The sequence below is a fragment of the Aptenodytes patagonicus genome, chromosome 1, assembly GCF_965638725.1.
Source record: "Aptenodytes patagonicus chromosome 1, bAptPat1.pri.cur, whole genome shotgun sequence".
Classification (NCBI taxonomy): domain Eukaryota; kingdom Metazoa; phylum Chordata; class Aves; order Sphenisciformes; family Spheniscidae; genus Aptenodytes; species Aptenodytes patagonicus.
The window spans coordinates 64731040-64750707 of record NC_134949.1 but is presented as its reverse complement, the minus strand read 5'-3'; the positions used below and the strand labels follow the sequence as shown (position 1 = coordinate 64750707).

Here is a 19668-nt window from a genome sequence, read left to right as displayed (position 1 = left end):
GAACAGAAATTTTCTTGGGTGAATATCAGTTTGTGGAGCAGGAAAGAAGTTTAAGGGATTTTTAACGAGATGAGGCTCTCGCTAGTGCTAGCTCCAGGATGGCTCCAGGTTGCATATGCAATATGCAATACCATCCTTGTATAGCAGCTCAAATGTAGGTGCAATAGAGTCATACTCTCTTCTGTGTTTTGCTGAGGTGGGGGGGATATGAACATGCTTATAATGCTTTCGGGCTTGAACTAGTTGCATGTGGAGCCAGCTGGGGTGTACCTACGGAATGCAGCTCATGTATGCAGCTGAAGAATACTCTGGTCAGAGTGAAACAGGCTTCACTGCATGAAGCAGTGAATATATCTATATCTATCTATATATCAATATACATATGCGCATATATCTCTCTCAAATCCAATTAGTTCCCCACTCCTAACTTTCTTTCACTTGAGCTGTGAAAAAAATGATACTGCTTCACATCTACTGAAGCAGAACTTCTTGTTTCAAATTCAGTGAAAAATGTGCCGTTGAGTGAAAATGATTTGGCTTGAACTAGTGAGCCTGTTTTCAAGAGAAATCTTCAATTTTATCACCTGTCAGTTTTGAAGTTTCAATGCTCAGAGTTAAAGCCTCCTAAGCCAAAACCAGAAATTCAATAGGTTAAATAGATTTGCTCTTCAGTAGCAATAAGAGACTGACAAGACAAGAGGAAGTAAATGTCATGTTTTTAATGCCGATTTGAACAATCTCCCATGAAGTCAAAGCACCAAACGTTGGGTCACTTTCAGCGAAGCCTAACGGCACCGAGTTAGGAACCTGCCTGGACACACCTTGTTTTCAGTATTCATCGCTGAAGGGATACTCTGGATGGTCACGCCACCTGTGGATAGGTCAGATTGAACAAATGAGCTTCTCAGGTGAAGCAGGATATCACATCACTGATGCAGTTGTCCTGTGCCTAGCAAACCTCTTCTCCTCCTTGCAATATATAGGTGGCCTTCATGGAAGGCTCTTCTGCTTATTCAGAAGCTGTCTGCTCTGAATAATCTTCCCTGCAGAGTCAGAAGCAAACCTGTGCATTTAAGGAAAGGACAGCGAAGGACCATTTTTCAGGCCTACAGACTGCATACCTTAAAGACAGATGGGAAAAACCAACAAGAGTTTGGATGTCAGCTATTCTTGCTATATTTGTGGATTTAACTCAGGTTAGTAGAAGTGTTGTAGGGAAGAGGGATGGCTTCACTATGTGTGCATTGTGGAAGGGGAAGACTTCTTTGTTCAGCTGTCTAGAAAGACCCTCAGAAATAAGGGCTGTATTTGAAGGAGAGGTGGAGACACTAGACTGTACTACTTTGGCTTAGGCACTTAGAGCTGATATGAACAGGTCTGGGTCTGGTATGGTACTTTCTCCAAGTGGCTGCCATATCCAGACTAGGTCTGGCTGTCCTCTAGCTCAGCCTAGATGTAGATGCTCTGCTAGGTTAATAGCACCAGTGACAGAGAATTTACCCCAAAGAAGCTTTGGGGTAACCCAGTTCAGGAGAGAAAGGTATGTTCATGGCTGCATACTACCAAAGGTAGAGATGCTTCAGGCTTCATTTTAAAAACTGCATCCTCAGGGAAGATGCACGATCCATGATCACTATAAAAAGCAAGAAGAAAATTCTCAGGGTCAACTGCAGGTGAAAAAATAATGCTGTGTTTGCCCATTATTGACATACTTGAGAGAGAGGTGGTTGTTTTTTGTTGTGGGTTTTCCTGTTTGTTTGTTTGAGAAGATGATGCTAAACCACAAGCCCTGGCTTGACAAACACTTTCCCTTAGCAAAATCCCAAATTTCTGAAGAGCACTCTCAGGTGCACCATGGCAGCTGGCTGCCTTGCCTTACAGCAGACGACAACAACTACTGGCATTTATCCCAGCTGTGAATCGTTCCAGTTTGGGAATGATACATTTCACAATATTGAAGTTAACTAACTGGAAGGCATCAAACATTTTGGATTGGTTGTGTCAAAACATTTCATTCCAATATTCAGCCAAGCTGAAGTGTTTACACATTAACAGATTGAGTTGGTTCAAAAAAACAAGCCACGACACTTTGGCTTGTTTGGTTTCAGTATAACTTGACAATGTCTGAGTTGCCAGTGTCATAATCTCTACTTTCCATCTATGGAGCACGCTTGCTAATCAGATCTTGCATGTTCAAAGGTCTGCATCCTTTGAGTGAAAATGATTCACTCGGAGGAGTCAATGTAGCTTGGAACAACTGGTAAGGAAGAATATCCATAGCAGAGACTGGGAGCACAAGATAAATCAAGCAGACAGATCAATGTAAAACTTGCCCAGCACAATATTTCTAGATTTCTCCAAGGGAAGAAGAAACCATTTCAGACTGAGATTTCCTGGAGTACTCATATTTTTACAAAACCTCCATTTTCTGCTCAGATGCTTAACTTTTAGCACTGATTGCAGTATGCTGTTCATATAGGCTTACTCACACCATCAGAACAACAGATATGCACACAGTACCCATGGTAGCTGATAACTGGAAGAGCCAGAGGAAAGCTAGATTTTTCCATTCCTGCTGGCATTTGCATCACAGCAGTCGAAGGTTTTGCACAAAGTTGACTAACCAGAAGTCTTTCTGTATGATGGTTTGACTTTTTTCAGATACATATTGCTGGATGAAATAAGAAATCTCTTTAGGCTGTTAACTCATCTGTTGCAGTGTCAATTCCAGACACTTCAGTGTGAGAACACATAGTAGGCAGATATATGTTTAGCTGCTCCTTACATGGCAACATCACTTTTCCGAGAAGGCATTTTTCACAGCTGAGGTCAGACTGTATTTAAGCATTTTCCCCAAACATGGCACTCCTGTGAAAAACAGAGCTGGCAATGTCCAGCCTATGCATCCTGTTTTCCTTGTCCTCAGTGGCCTCCTGTGACCAAATTTAGTCTAATAAAGCAAAGCATTTAGTTTATTAGTTTTTGGATTGGTGGCTTAGAAAGTTCTTCTCCTGTGGGCATTTGCATCCTTTAACATTGCTTCTGGAAAAGGCTTTTGCATTTACACCAAGGTTACGTTTCATGTATATACTCACTAAAAGTTTAAATCATATCTCAACTTAGCTATGAAAACCCAAACAATTTCAAATACCAAAACACGTAAGAATCTGCTAGGCCATTTGTGAGAAGCCTTCTGGAACTAAGTGCTGCTAATTGATGGAAGGCTATTTTAAGTTTTAAGAAACTAAAGCTTCAGAGCACCTGGGTGAGCTTAAATGTGAAAGATGAACTCCATTATGATGCTTTTAACTTAGTTCATATTTCCTATCATATTTATGCAGCACAGTAAGTGGTTTATTTGTTCCTTTGCAACATTCCCCCCATCTTTTGAGCAATGGTCAACATTTTAGAGTGCTATTGATGCTGCTATCCTGCTTTTTGTTATTTTTAGTGCTTGAGCACACTACGGTTTGGCAAGACACAGATAATCCAAGGTAACAAGAGAGATGCATGGAAATGAATCTCTAGCATTTGGCTACACATTGAGTGCCCTGAAAAGGGGAAAGCATTTGGCCATAAACTGTAGATGCTCTTGAGCTGAAGGAAAAACAAACAGCCTCATCCTCTGGAAGAGGAGATGTTGGGTCAGTCTCAGCCTTCTGGGGTAGTGCAGCCTTCAGGTGAAGCAAAACTACATTGGGTCGTAAGCTTTATATCACAAGCAGCAAGAGATTAAGCCTTGTTAGTTCTCAGAAGAGAATTAGGAAGTGGTCTAGCAGTCAAACAAGCTGCATGTTTTTCTGCTTTCCATATAAGAAGGTCCATATAAGGAACTCAACATGACAGCAGGAGGGGGAGATTGCTGAAGAAGATGGCATCAGAGGAAAGGCCAAAACAAAGTTTCTGACCACTTGTGGTCACTGAGATGTATCATCTTTTATGAGGAAGTTGGGTAGGCAAATTTTGATGTTCTGACCAAAGTATTAAGCGAGAAGGAGCAGAGCTCTCCCTAAATTAGCTCTGTGGTTTCATGTAACAGTGTTCTTAATTCTTAGCCTTCCACATGGCAATTTAGGACAAGTTGACTCTGGAAACACTAGGTTTACAATCCATAAGCCATTGTACTCAAGCAGCAACATGGCTTGCTGAGCACTGGAAGTGAAGGTGGGAAGGAGGGGAAAGACAAGAAAGTGCTCCTATTTGAATTTCAGCTCCGATAGCCACACTGCTAGACAGGGGCAATGCTACTCCTTGTGAGTGGCTGAAACTGTCATTACAACATATAGCAGAAAGCGTTTAAGGAGATGGACCAGAGATGGAATAGCCAGATACAGTCACTTTCTACTAGGTGGGCTTTTGACATCTGAGCTGTAAGCAAGTATTGCACACTTATTTTTGCAAGGGGTCCAGGAGCATATTCAGGCTGCATTAAAGACCTCCCATATTTAAGCCTTACCTTAAAATAAGGTTGTTTATACAAAAATTAATATTAAAAGGAAGTGATTTTTTAAAAAAATCCTCTGAAAAGACAGGAATGTTCTGTGAGGATCTAGGATTCCTCCTGGACTTACATTAACAGTTCCACATAACGAACGTTTTTGTTCAGGCCTTCGATTTCTTCCATCTCTTTCTCAGTGAGGGAGAAGTCAAAAATCTAATGGAGGGAGATGTTAGGAATAAGTTAGCATTTCTTGTTATAATCAACATTCATATGTTCCAGATTTCAGAAGTACAATCCCCCCTCCTCCCCTCTGTCACCCCCACAAATCCATACTTGCTTGCATTTATAGGGAAGTCTTGAGGACATGAGTAAGTCCAGTCACATTTGCTTACACTCTTTTGCAAGAAGAGAAAGGTAGTCTGGCAAGTACTGGGCCACCAGCTTTGAAAGCAATACGTTGGCAGGGAAAGCAGGGAGCAGTGTGGGTACTGAGAGCTGCAAGGGACACAGGAACAAATTCTTCATCTTATTTGGGTGTGGTGGTCAAGCCAGCTGCTTTCTGGTGGTGTGGTTATGAGCCTTTCTGGCACATCTGTATGCAGCAACCCTTCCCTAACAAAGCTGCCCCATACCTGAAGACTGGGCAGAACAAGTCAGTCATTCCTGAACACCTACAGCCAGCAACCTTGGGCTGCTGACCTACTGAATTACTTCATCTCGCTTGTGCTGCTCACTGCAGCAACTGGTGCTTTGGGGTACACCACCATCTGGAACTTTAGCTACTGCAGAGTGTTAAAAGACACCAAAATTTCCTCTCTACTTTGCTCTATTATTGTCATATCATGGTACCATTAAGTGATGGGAACAAAAAGCATCAAATGTGGTAAAGCTTGACATTGGTCAAGCCTTATGTCTACAGAAAGAAATGGGACAATCACCTTCTATAGGGGCTAAGCCAATGTAAGTGGATTCACCCATGCACCATGGGAGTATGAATTTACCTGGAAATTCTCTCTGATGCGTTGTGGATTGAAGCTTTTTGGGATGACCACCACCCCTCGCTGGATGCTGAAACGCAAAGCAACCTGTGCAGCTGTCTTGTTGTACTTTTTGCCAATGGCATTCAGCACAGGATCCTTCAGTAAAGGAGGGGAGGAGACATTTACCCTGGAAGAAAATTGGGAAAAAAAGAAAACCAAAAAACCCCTCCTTATCTTTAATGTCAAAACATAGAGGCATCTACTTGTTTGTAGACAGAATACTGCACCTTTTTGACAAGTAGTGTGAAAGATGGGAGAAAAGCTTTGGCATTTAGGTTGGCAGGCTGTCAAAGGCAACTTCCTATGTGATGTCCTAACATTGACTTAGTTTCTACTTCCTTACCTAGGTCTCAACATTCCCAGTTACAGACACTTGCTTTCTGTTAGAGGAGACCTAAGGCGACCTCCTGTACAGACACCTGGCATTTTTTGATGACAGCATGCAGCAGAGTGTTGCAAGTTTACATTCACAACAGTAATATTTAGACACTGAAGTTCAAAACTACTTTGAAAAATGGGGGAAAAGGCATTTTGCACAGAGACCCAGCAGTGGAGAACTATTATTCTTTTCCTGGATATTGTCCTTCTATCAGAAAGTAACATGGGGACTTACCATGTTTCATCCCTTGAGGTTCCCAATGGGCTGTACCCAACAATAACAATGTCGTGTTGTCTGCAAAATTCTAAGAGTTTGGGTTGGGTGAAATAGGGATGGCATTCGACCTACAAGAGTAATGTAGAAAGAATGATTAATCAACAGGACCAGGTACAGAAGCAGATGGTGTCCCGATATTTGTGAGAGCTACAGACCAGGTGATGCTTTCAGGAAAGGATACATGTAAGTTAAGGAATAGGGAAACTCAATCTGTGGTTACTGTTCTAATTGTACACTGCTGGATGATGGATTTTTTTTTTGTGGTGGACAGCAGATCAACATCTGAGATTATAATTTGGCTGCAGGGAATTTTTATTGGCCCCCAGTGGAAAGGTGGCAATAAGTGGGGGGGATGGAGGTGAGGGAAGCTCACTAGAGAAGTAGGCTGAGAAGGCAACCCATCTCATGTAGGTCAGATCTTTGTTTCTCTGCCTCTTGCATTCAGGATGACTAATCTGATGTTGTTTTTAGGGGAAGTGTTGGTATAAGCTGTCCCAGATAGAAAGGTGAGGGGAGGATATGTAAAAGGTGAGACATCTTCATAACGGTTATGACCTTGTTACAAGCTCTGCCCTCCCACATTGCAAATACTGTGCATCATTCCCTTACAGGCAGGGATTTTTTGGCTGCGTTCTCAGTCTCTGGGAAAGGGATGTCTACAAGGTGACAGAGCAACCACTGTTTGCAGGCAGTCTGAAGCTAGCTGGCACATCTATGCTTGCTGGCTAGCTGCCCTAAGCTGGGCTTAATCTTTTTCCTGGTTTTGCTCGACCCCAGAAAGCAGCAGCAATGCTCAGTGCCGTCTTAGGGGCACACCAGAAACAGCAATTGCATTTTGCACCCGCTGGGCATGTTAATACCAGCAAAGGGTGCTGGAATTTCCTCCTCTCACAGGCTGCCTTTCCCTGCAGGCCAAAGACAGAAATGAAGGCTATGGCCAGCCTCCCTGCCCGGCCCCATGTCAATCCCAGCCCTCCAGGCCACGTGCTGAGGGTGGGAAGTTGGTCTCAGTTGGTCTCTGGCCTCTTCTCTGATACTGCTAACGTGGATGTTCGTTTGTGCCAGATGAGTCAGAAGAGCTTCCCAGTGATTTCTAGGAAATGCAGTGAGCTGCCAAATGCCAGAGTCAAAGGTATTGGGCATTCAGATGGGTCACTGCCACTTACCACCTTTTCTGAGCCCCACTACTAATTTAACTTGGACATGCCTATCATCTTCATGGGCTTGTTCAGCTCAAGTCGGTCGCTTAATGAGGTCTCCCCTTTAATTTAGGTTTTTCTCTAATTCTTACTGATGTCTTATAGGAAAGGCACAAGAGAGCAAGTACAGGAAATTCAGGAGTTACTTCTGATGGCTTTTAAACTTGGGAAGCTTAGAGTGACTCAGGATCCCTGATACTTAGGGTTGTTTTGGTTTGGTGTCAGCTGAGGTAGACACGGCTTCATTGAGGACTGGTTAGCTCTGAATGGTTTGTCTTGGGAATTTTTTGGACTTGAAGTAAGGTACATGGCAGAGATTTAAGATCTGTATTGACTCAGCATTCAACCTTGTTATGGAGCTTTGGCACAGAGGCACCAGTTTTATAGTCCTGGAGCAGGAACTGAGGAAAGCAATCATTCCAGCACCTTCAAATATTTATCTTTAGCTCAGATAGGATGAGTAATATTTTCAAGCTAGAAATAGAAGTGTGACAGTATGGAGGGCAGCATCTGTGGCAAAGCGTACATCACCTTTCTGCACATGGCGGCTTAGGCCACGTGTTGCCTCTGCGTTCCCTACAGGGCAGTGGCACCGTGGCAGGCACTGCCCTTGGCTTGCAGTCATACCTGGTTGCTGACAGGTTTGTATTTAAGTCCTGGCTTGTTCAGGATCATCTCCAGCTGCCTGCGGTTGAAATTGGATACTCCAATAGACTTTGCCAAGCCTGCATCTTTACATGCTTCCATAGCCTGCAAAGAAAGCAAAGACCAGTGGAGTCCCACATGTTGGCTTGATTCCTTGGAGCATGCATTTTACAGATAGGTGGAAGATGGTCCATTCCTGAGACTGCAGAAAAACCTTTGCTGCAGCAGAACTAACAGCTCTATTAGCATGAGGGCTGGTGCCGTCCCGCTATTCTAAACTCCGTTCCCCTGTAGACCCACTTTCCAGACCAAACCCTGATGTTTTATACCTCCTGTGAAGGTAGAATTTGTCTGGAGAGCAGAAAGATTAATCTGAGATATAGATACTTAAGTGCCAGACATCTGCTTTCAAAGAGTTTTGCTTACTTTATGCTGCTTTAGCACTGCCTCAAAGCTGGAGAAGGGAGAGTGAACAAAACAGATTGCTTTCCTGATAAGTCAATTTATTCCTTGTGATTGTACAAGTTTTTCAGATGAAGCCTCTAGTGAAATCCCTTAAATATCTGGCAAGGCACATCACAAAACCAGCACAGAAAACTTCAGTACAGTATAAAGTAGAAAAAAAAGGGGGGAGAGAGGAATTCTAGATATTCTGCACTTCAGACAAATCCTAATAGCTGAGAAAGCCTTATGAATACTGGATATGAACACATGCCCTGGTCTTCATTAGCTTCATCTGCTGGGTTGTTAAGGGGAAAGAGGGTCCTTTCCTACAGTCTTCCCCTTTGCTCCCAGAAACATCAAATGATTCAGTGACTGTTTGAGGCAGAGCAGACCCCACCGTGGAGCTGGATGTCCCTCCTGCCAGTTTTGTTACTCCTTTCTGTCTCACAGGAGCTGAAAGCAGGGAGGTAAGAGGCACCATGTATTTGATGACCTCTAGTTGGCCTCATATGCTTTGTATCACCCAGTGACAAGTCAGCAAATACAGTAATCTGGAGCCATTTTTGCCTGCTAGCACCATACTGAGAGAGTGAAATTACCTGGATTGAGTTTAGCCAGTTTTATTTAGATTGATGCTATTATTTGCAGGCACTCATCACTACCTATTTTTCTCTTATTAGCTGAAGAGAGTGACCTGCTACAATATATCCTTTACAATAAGCACCAGCTTGAAGATAAAAACGTAAGTGTTCAGACAGCTGTTGCTTTCAACATTTGAGCAACTAGCCTGTGAAAGAGAAGAATGAACTGCATCAGCCAAAGACAAGGGTAACATAAACAGCTAACGTGGAAGTCCCCGTTCCCCCTGAGACCCAGCCTGGATGGCTCAGCTGCCAGGGGGAAGCCCAAGCCCGCCCCAGCCTCTCTCCCCCTCTGAACTTTCACTCAGAATTTCGCCCATTCTCCATCTTTATCTGCTGCACCTTGAATAGAGCTAAACTGGGACACAACTATCCAGCTCTGGACGGTGCAAGCTGAAGTGGAGTGTGTAGTAGCCCATGTTATCTCTCTTGGTGTGAGCTGGGCTGAATTAGTGATGCTTTTGCAGCAGACCTGGTGCAGAAGGAGAGCTGACCAGCTTTGGCCATGAATTAAAGAGTGTCCAAGGCTTCGAAAGGCAGGAATGTGAGGAGATTGCTAATCCACTTTCTGCCTCACCTGAGATCCTGAAGCCAAGTGGCAGTAGGCTTAAGGAGACATGTGGCTATAGGACCAGAGCACATCACAAACAAATTTAGGATGCAATCTTTCAGGCAAATGCTACTTCCCTCCAAGTTTTCTTAGCATAAAAACCTTGCGTTCTCATCTGATAATTAAATTCAGAAGTGAGTGAACTTGTTCTGATGGCAAGGTTTTGGTTTTTTTGTTGTTGTTTTTTGTGGTTTTTTTTTTATTGTGAGCTTTAGGGCAAATTCTGTTTTTTCTTGAAGGTGAAAAGCTTCCTCTTTTTGAGGAGGATCCAGTCACTTCTTAGGGCTCCAACTTTCTCCTGCTGTAAAGATCTGATAAAGAGGAGAGATGATTGGTACAAACCTACAGATACCTCAACTAGCAAATGTAGAGTGCACTCTCTGAAAGAAGGAATGTGGATGTCAGATATTTCAACAATGTTTTATCTTATTATAAAAATAATTAAATGATGGCAAGAAGCAACATCCTTAGGGACAGAAGTAAAATTTATCCATGGAGCTAGTAGAATTTGATCCATTTGCCCTGTCAAAATGCCTCAGCTCTGTTTATGAAGGCCACAAGTAAAACTGAGAATGAGGATCTGTGGTTTTAAAGCATATATGGTTGGATGTTGTGTTCGCTTACCTCCCAAGTGGCACATAAGTCTGTCTCATGGTAGATAATTTTTCCATTTTCATCTTTTGGGTAGATTGCATCTCCAGGCTGAAAAATAAAACCACACTTTTGTGCTTTAAAGAAAAATTTTCACTCCTCAGAGCAAAGATTTTTCCACAGACTGTTTCTACTAGCAAACAAAAAGAATTCAAAAGCTTTCTGAAACACCTTAAGTTCAACAGGTCATTCATGCTGGGCTTACCACATCCTCCACTGCTAGATCATCCTTGGATACACTTCTGAACTGTCACATGAATGCACACTCAGGAGTTCCCGGATGGCCTTGTTTTTCAATAAACTTTCGACCTTTACGTTATGGCATCCAAAAGACTAGTCTCCTTCCAAAGGGCTGGGTTAGAGTACCAACCTGTATTCTCTTCCACTTCTTCCCTACTTTCTTCCCAGCCCTTCCCCTGATCCTGCTTGTGTCCTAGGCACCCAGGAAGAGTACCAGCTCAGTCCAGCTCCCAACAGTTGGAGGGACCATTTCCAAGAGCTACTTACTAGTAGTAAAGGGCTACGTGTGTAGCTATAGTACAGGCCATGAACGTCTTAAGTGCATTATCCACCTTTCTTTGGGCACTAGGAACTCTTTCTTCCTATCTCTATACCCCATAAACAAGACTTCAGAGAAGAGTTATGAGCTGATCTCACAAGCACAGCTTTCTCTTATTTGCTGGTCACTTCACTGCTGTTGCAGGCAATGCATTAACACCTCTCTCCCTTTTGTGTGACTGCAATTTCACTTTTTTTCATAAAAACCCTTCAGTGATTTTTGACATTTGATCTGACTGCAAAGGCCTGGGTACAAGATGTTGACATGGTAACTCTTTGGGAACATGCAGCTGTGACTAATACGATCAGTAACTGGCGCCTCCCAATTCAGTTAAGAAGTTCAAATTCAAGGCATTTCATGGGAAAAGTGAACCTAAGGAAAACACAGCCTCAGATTTCAGAGACCAATGTCTAAGTTACAGGCATAAGCCTGTGTCCTCCAAATGTGCTGGTTTTCCTCAATGAATTCACAGACAACTTGCTGCCTTTGTTGCTGTGTCTTGCTGAAAAAAAAGGTCTCCCCAAAGCCTTCTCTTCTCTAGGCTGAACAACCCCAACTCTCTCAGCCTTTCTTCACAGGAGATGTGTTCCATCCCCCTGAGCATTTTTGTGGCCCTCCTCTGGACCCGCTCCAACAGGTCCGTGTCTTTCTTACGCTGAGGGCTCCAGAGCTGGACGCAGTACTCCAGGTGGGGTCTCACCAGAGCAGAGCAGAGGGGCAGAATCACCTCCCTCGACCTGCTGGCCACGCTTCTTGTGATGCAGCCCAGGATACGACTGGCCTTCTGGGCTGCGAGCGCACATTGCTGGCTCATGTCCAGCTTTTCACCCACCAGTACCCCCAAGTCCTTCTCGGCAGGGCTGCTCTCAATCCCTTCATCCCCCAGCCTCTATTGATACCGGGGGTTGCCCCAACCCAGGTGCAGGACCTTGCACTTGGCCTTGTTGAACCTCATGAGGTTCACACAGGCCCACTTCTCGAGCTTGTCCAGGTCCCTCTGGATAGCATCACGTCCCTCTGGCGTGTCAACTGCACCACTCAGCTTGGTGTCATCTGCAAACTTGCTGAGGGTGCACTCGAGCCCACTATGTCATTGATGAAGATATTAAACAGTACCGGTCCCAATATGGACCCCTGCGGGACACCACTCGTCACCAGTCTCCATCTGGACATTGAGCCGTTGACCACTACCCTCTGGATGCGACCATCTAACCAATTCCTTACCCACCGGACAGTCCACCCATCAAATCCATACCTCTCCAGTTTAGAGAGAAGGATGCTGTGGGGGACCGTGTCAAAGGCCTTACAGAGGTCCAGATAGACGACATCTGTAGCCCTTCCCATGTCCACTGATGTAGTCACTCCATCACAGAAGGCCACTAGGTTAGTCAGGCAGGACTTGCCCTTGGTGAAGCCATGCTGGCTGTCTCGAATCACCTCCCTGTCCTCCATGTGCCTTAGCATAGCTTCCAGGAGGACCTGTTCCATGATCTTCCCAGGCACAGACGGGAGACTGACTGGCCTGTAGTTCCCCGGGTCTTCCTTTTTTCCCTTTTTAAAAATGGGGGTTATGTTTCCCCTTTTCCAGTCAGTGGGAACTTCACCGGACTGCCACGACTTCTCAAATACGATGGATAGTGGCTTAGCAACTTCATCCACCAGTTCCTTCAGGACCCGCAGATGGATCTCATCGGGTCCCATGGACTTGTGCACCTTCAGGTGCCTTAGATGGTCTCGAACCTGATGTTCTCCCACAGTGGGCAGCTCTTCATTCTCCCAGTCTCCACCTTTGCCTTCTGCGGCTTGGGCAGTGAGGCTCGAGCACTTGCTGGTGAAGACCGAAGCAAAAAAGTCATTGAGTACCTCTGCCTTCTCCGTATCCCGGGTAACCAGGTCTCCTGTTTCATTCCGTAAATGGTCTTTGACAAGCGGACTTTCTCAAGAGAGCAATTTTAACAACTTGTGAAGGCAATAGGAAGTCAAATAGTGAGGCCATTGGCCTGTTTTGATTTATTCTCTTAAAATGACAAGAAGATACTTGGATGAGACTTGTTCAATGTAAGTCTAAAATAACTGCTTTCCTGCTAGATCACAGAACAATTCAGTTGGGAGGGATTTGGAGATCATTTAGTGCACAAGTACCTGCTTACTGATGGATCAGTCATCTGAGCAGAGCCCCCTAGAAAACCTGCCAGTGGGTATGAGCTCCGCAGGCAGAGGGCACATGGTAGCCTGGAGGAGATCTGCTCCTGCTGGTTATCTGCCTTGCTAGGGTAGAAGGGCTGAGCACCACTGCTGGGCTAAAAGGAGGAAGGACAAAAGTCCTGAATGGGGAATCTGCGTGAAGGAAAAATACAGGGAAGTGCGGGCTAAGTTGGTAGGTCAGTGAATAATGTCACCCCAAATGTCAGCCATTCTTGATCCACCCAAAAGTGCTGGCATGGTGGGGCTTTCCTCCTCTGAGCGGTGCTCTCCAAAAAGAAATTCCTCTTACTCTGCCTAAAAGTCCCTATACCAGCTTGCACTGCTGGGCTCTGCAGGGGCATGTTTCTTACTGGTGTCAGACTGGGACTGTAAGTTTTGTCTCAAGCACTGCACTGGTTTCAAGCAAAGACTTGAAACCTTCAAGCTAGAAGGCTTTTGGGGAGACAGGAAAGCACCAACATTTGCAGACTAGGGCAGAGTAGGAGTTCGCTAGCATTAAACCTACACGCTCCTCACCAAAGGCAAGCATCGCATGTGGGATGGGTGTATTTGTGAGAGAGGGAGCAAAGAAAGGAAACCTGTCACCACTGCAAAAGGGTGGGGTTTTTTCTTTTTGTATTTGGCACAGAAAAATGTATATTTTTCAGGCAGAAAGCGACTTCTCATTTTCTCTCCTCTCACGGGGGACATGAATGAATCTCTAGGACTGCTACTCCTTTAACAATTCAGATTGTTGATACAGGCCTCAGGGAGTCAGATGTATATTACTTTAAAGCCAACTGTCTATATTTTTATATTGTGAGACAATGACCTTCACTATGTGGGAGAATGAACTACTAGAGAATACAAACACAAGCAAAGGGAAACAGGAAATTGCAAGTGGTGGGAAATTTTTAAAAATGTACCCAAAAGGATTCCATACATGGGACCGTATAAATAGAGTTTTAATATCTGACTCCAGTTACTCCTATACAGTTCTTAATGGGATATGGCTTCCTTGGGGAAAAAGGAACTGCAGGTCTAAGGTGATTGCTTCATTGGTAAATTGCTTTGTATCTGATGCTTCTGGCAGTTTGGAGTCTGTAATAAAATATAATTTTAATAATCAGAGAACTACCTTCCTTGCAAAAAGAGGCCAGTTTAGAACTTAAACATCCCACAGAAACAATTAGCCAGCTAATTGCCTGACCTTATTCTCTCTAAGAAAAAGGATTTAATTGGTTCAAAACCACTTAAATATGTTTTGAATCTCATTCTTCTAATTTCAGTATTATTTAATTTGCCTTTATATCATGTACTTGCAGAGGAAAATTGTAAAGCAAGGTACAAATGGCTGTGAAACCAGAAAGTTTGGGGACTTGCAAGAGCTCGTTGCAAGGGAGGCATGCAACTCTGATGGGAGCTCCTTGCATTCAAAGGTTTCGGTTATAAGTTGCCCGGAGCCAGCAGTATGAAGGAATATCAGGCTTTAACTTTTGAGAGTGAGAGATGGAAAACCCATGTTTGGGACCAACTGTGATCTACTGAAGTTGTCCAAGAGGAGCACTGGAGTTAAGGAGATTAAGATCATAACCACAATTTGCCCAGTGGCTTTAATACTACTGAGGCTATTCGGTTTTTGGGACAGAGTAAGGAAATCAACTCGGTGGCTTTTTCCCCTTTCCTTCTCCCCCTCCAAACTTTGCCCCTAGCCCTTTGCTGCTTTGTAGTCACCTTCCCCCAGTGACTCCCTCCTCATGGCTCAGAGAGGATTAAGACAGATGTGCTGCTTCAGCTACAGTAATTCTTCAGCATGGGAAGTGTTCAACCCCAGTTAGGAGACCTGTCCTTCCAGTGGAGAGACCCCATGCAACAGCTGTCAGTAACTGTTCTCACATCACCTATAAGCCTCTCTTTGTGTGGGTAGTGCACAGAAATGTATGCATGCAGTATATATCAAACATTACCTGGCCAAAGTGCTATTTTCAACATGGACTGGAAGCTGCAAGGAAGATGCTAGATGGAGACCTTGGTTCAAGCCAATCACTTTTTTCAGGCAATTTTTCTTTTTACCTTGAAAGCCATTGGCAGTTCAATAATGTAGAGGTCAACGTAGTCCAGCTGCAGGATCTTCAGGGTTTTCTCCAGTGTGGGACGCACCAGCTCTGGGGGGTGGCAGGTATTCCACAGCTGGGGAGGCAAGCACAGGCTTTTTTTGGGTGCCAGGAGGAACAGTGAACATCCTCCAGCTGACCCCCCACCCACACAGACACATTCGTCCTTCTGACAGAGCCTGTTACGCACAGTGCAAAGACATTGTGGTCTACATCACTGCAAGACAAAGGTGAGGGGCCTTATCCTGTCCTCTGCCAGAGGCAGATGTAGAGGTCAAGACAGGAATCCTTGGCTAGGACTGTTCCAGTGCCGACCCAGTAAAGCCATTACATATTTGTTTATTACAGCACAGGTTCTTCTGAGTCGCGTATATTGCAAACTCTTGCTCAATGAACTTAGGCAGACTCCTTTTGTTTTCTGAGCTTTCCAAGCATATGCTTTCACTGGAAAACTTTGTTCCCACAAGAAATCTGTGGTCAGTTTTATGCTTGAAGGCAGAAGCTTGGATCATGTGAGTTAGCTATTGAACAGCCAAGCACCCAGCACAAAGAGAATCTTTTGGTTTTCTCCTGTGGTCATGGAGCTTTAGTGACTGCCTGATCTAGGGAAGTTTTAATTTACTCCCCAGTCCTCACTGAAAGATGTATTATTGTTTAGTTACTGTAATGCAGGTGTGACTAGTTAAAGCACAGCCTTTTCAACCTCTTTAATCACAACTGCTTCTTTGCGGGGTTATGCCCTGAGGTTGCTATGGAGTGTGCTTAGTTGATTAGCTTTCAGTACTATCTCTAACTGAACTCTCCTGATGCAAATCTCTTGCAAGAATAAAACCATAGCATGGTAATTAGTAACCAAGAGCTCTTTGTAAACTGATTGCTGCTGTTAAAATCGACAAAACCCAAAATTAACATACAATAGAAGGTTTGAAGTGCCATTTGCTTGCACACAATAAGTTGGGCTACTTTCTCTTCTTTTTTCAATGCACAAAACTGACATGTGGAGTCATGTTGAGGTTTTTGACACCTTTATTGGCTGGAAAAACCTGCTGTTTGTTGGTATGGTCATTGTCTAGCCAGTTCTGCCACCAAAGCTGGCAGTCATAGCATGCCAAGGTATAGAATTAATCCGTTCTTGAGATGTCAAACACTTGAATTGTGATTTTCAGGAGAAGATAGTGATTATAGGTGTCAAAGGACATAGCCTGGGTAAGTTTTAAAGTATTTTAGATGTATGGGGTTTTTAAATCAGATTATTATTTTCCGAGAGAATAACTAGCTGCTCAGTTCTGCCAGCAGAGGCAAGGACAAGTTATCTTGAAGTTCTGTTGTAGTGAGAGCAACACACCTGACCCTGCCCTGCTGTATGTTGCAAGGCCTGAAGAGTTTATGATCACTAAGACGGTGGTTACACAGGCTGAGGTGTAGTACAGTAAAGGGACCAAGGTCTTGCTCTCAGACTTTTAAGCTGTTCTGCTGGATTTCCTGAAAGCCTTTGGTCTGAATGTTTTTTAAGCATTTGCAAATCTTAGATTTTCATTTTACATGTAAAATGAGATGTTGTTTTGGACTTAAATATAGGTAAGGAAATGATTCTGTATAACCTTCATGTTGAGCTTGTTTCGTTACTGTGTTTAAGAAATTTAGTAACCTGAGGTATGTCGATAGTTTAGAAGCAGTTTTTCCAAGTGCCCTTTCTAGCCCAGTGCTATTGAGCTCAGTACTTGCCAGTGAATACACTTCCCTTTAAAAAACTGCAGAAGTTCTAAAGAAACAGCCTTTAGAAATAGCAAACATTTGTACTATGCTAATACGTAGATGCCATGGAAACTTAAGAGTTTCATAACTGTTTTCATGATTTGTGCAAGTTATTGTATTATCTACCTAAGCAGAACCCATGTAGACATTTGAGCAGTCAAAGCTGCCAGCTGGCTTTGGCATTTCAGGACACCACATTTCCTGGAAATGTTACTTCTAGTTTAATGAAAGAAATATCCTGGGATGAAAGAAGAGACCAAAAAGGTCTTGCTGTATAAGCCAAGTGAGATGTTGGCAGTTGATATAAAACCTCTAAAATTTCTGGATGCTGAGCTGCTCTGCCTGATCAGCCAGCCAGCAGCAAGAGCCAAGTGCAAGTGCTGATGATTTCAACTGGCAGATGCAGCCCAATTACACCAGGTCACTATTCCAGTAACACTGCCACTCAGCGGGGCTGTTCTTGTTAGTCCCTCCTGATGGACCAGCCTTCAATTTGCATCATCTTTGTTTAAGGAAAGATCTGCATGAGGGGCTTGAGTCTGAAGGGTCTTGGGAATTTCCAGTATTTCTGATGTCAGTAAGGCTGAAAACAAAACCAACTTTTCTTGTGCAGGCTACTTTCAAGAATGGTCTACTGTATCTACCATGTTTCTCAGAAGATGCAACAGTTCGTATCAGTCAGTTACCAATATATCAGTCAGTTACCGGTATCTACCGGTGGCTTGATATTTGTCTGTAGTTCATAAGATACGTAAGTTCGTAAGGTACATAAAGCTGAAGATACATAAACTCATAAGACAAGGGACACCCAGTCCCACTCCTCCTGGGAAGTTCAGAGCTGCTGTGAAAATCCTGGATTGTGGTGGATTGACTTGGTTGCAGATTATTTTCCACTTCTGCCTTTGAACTCTTTAAAGACTACAGAGATGCTCTAATGAACCATCACCCTGAGCACCTGAAGTTTTGTCAAGCACAAACAGGACACAACAGAAAGATAAATCCATATGTGTCCCATCTCACGGTCACAAGACAGGCTGGAACCACAGGCATTGACTATCATGGTACTACGAGTTGCAGCCCTGTGGCTTGCAGGATCTGCAGTTCAGGGAACAACTGAACTTACAATCAAGAAATCAAACGCAGTTTCACAGGTGGCTCAATGTTTGGGTAGTGATCATCAACTAGGAAAATCATCTAGTGATTAGATCAGACAACTGAATATAGAAAGGCTTAATAAATAAGTTTGGAATCCTGATAAAATTTTTCCAAGAGATGCACTTTCACAGAACCTAAAGGTTTATATGGGAAAATAAACTGCAGGGGAAGCAGTTGGGAAAGTTAAAGACTCAAAATTGTTAGGACATCTGGTTCTAACCTTTTGGCACAACTTTGTGTTTTTGATTTGAAATATTGCTGGTAATTTGCAGTAATGAAACTATAAAACAGTTGAAACAAAATATTTTGACTGATCCAAATCAACATATTTGGCATATGGGAGACTGAGAGACTACTCTGATAAAGGTGGAAAATTTGAGGACGTGAAGCTTTTCTCAGGATGGCAAGGTTGTTACCAGTAGAACTGAGCAAGGAACTTGGAAAAGAGTTGCATACTTTACAGATTGGAAATTGCTGTACTGGGAAATTGGTCTATAGCTGCTGAAAATCCACTTGGTCTGCAAACTACCCAATCTGAAGCTTAGTTTCCCAGATCATAGAGCTTAACTAAATTGCTCACAGTAAAACGGGTAAAACGGGCCTTTTATCCCATGGGATCTTTCACTCTAGGAACCGTGGTATTTATTTCCAAGTCTGTTGAGTAACTTTTGTGGATTACGTCTTATTTGGGAAAGGAGAAAGGGAAAATATTAGGCTGATATGTCCAAAGAAGTACTGCAGGAAGGGGAACTTGAGGCCATAAACTCCATTAGAAACTGGACAGGCACCATGAATTTTCTGGGGCCGTCTGATCTTTATTCTGCAATGTGCAATGAGCTCTCTCTCTTATACCTGTGATCTAGTCATCGTAGTTGTACCAGCTTTTGTCAGACACTTGATCGGACGAGGGATTTCATTCTTCTGGGAGAGAATCAACTCTTACTAAGACTTTAAAGTATTAACTAGCTTATGCATTTCTCTGGCCTCATTGCTCTAGAGCAGAAGTGTGATGACATCTTCTCTCCAAGTAAGTTGATTTATCATCCTAGAACTTTTTAATGACAGGTGATACAGTAACTAAGGGTGTAGTTTGATGAGTAATTTTCTGGCAGTAGTACCAATGTAAGCATTTGCTGTTCTCCCATACACAGACACTTGCATGCACGTGCTTGCTCCCACCCCTTTCATTGTGCAACCTCAAGGCAAACCTGTACAGGGAATTGCTCTAACAAAAAATAACTCATTTGCAGGATCATTGGCCAGATCAGGCTCAGTGTGTGACTACACAAATGTGCGTGCCAGCACAACATGTGGGACAGTAACAGCTTAGGCAGCACCGCTGAGTGTAGCAATGGTCTAAACTTGCGGGTACTTAACAATACCAGGCAGAAAGGATGTTGCATGGTTCCCACTGCTAACTGAGCTTTAAACTGAGAACAGCAGCGATTCCTGTGCTTTACAGCAAATCTAGTGCTCATAAAGCTCTGAGGCATTATGGTAATGCTAGGGAACAAAAATAAAGGATGTTGGGTCTGGAAGCATGCCAGATGTTGACCACCAGCATTCTTAAGAAAG

The 19668-nt window shown here is 43.6% G+C and overlaps 1 protein-coding gene across 1 annotated transcript in view; it reads right to left on the bottom strand.

The window, feature by feature from the left end:
- Window positions 1-704: 704 nt before the first annotated feature.
- AKR1D1 (aldo-keto reductase family 1 member D1) overlaps window positions 705-19668 on the bottom strand; it is a 35924-nt gene continuing 16960 nt past the window's right edge. The window contains exons 3-9 of the mRNA XM_076339961.1: window positions 15143-15259; window positions 10300-10377; window positions 7963-8085; window positions 6095-6204; window positions 5443-5608; window positions 4572-4654; window positions 705-871 (exon numbers count right to left, since the gene is read on the bottom strand). Coding sequence (XP_076196076.1) covers window positions 829-871; window positions 4572-4654; window positions 5443-5608; window positions 6095-6204; window positions 7963-8085; window positions 10300-10377; window positions 15143-15259 — 720 coding nt within the window. The 3' untranslated portion in view covers window positions 705-828. The remainder of the gene's footprint in view (window positions 872-4571; window positions 4655-5442; window positions 5609-6094; window positions 6205-7962; window positions 8086-10299; window positions 10378-15142; window positions 15260-19668) is intronic.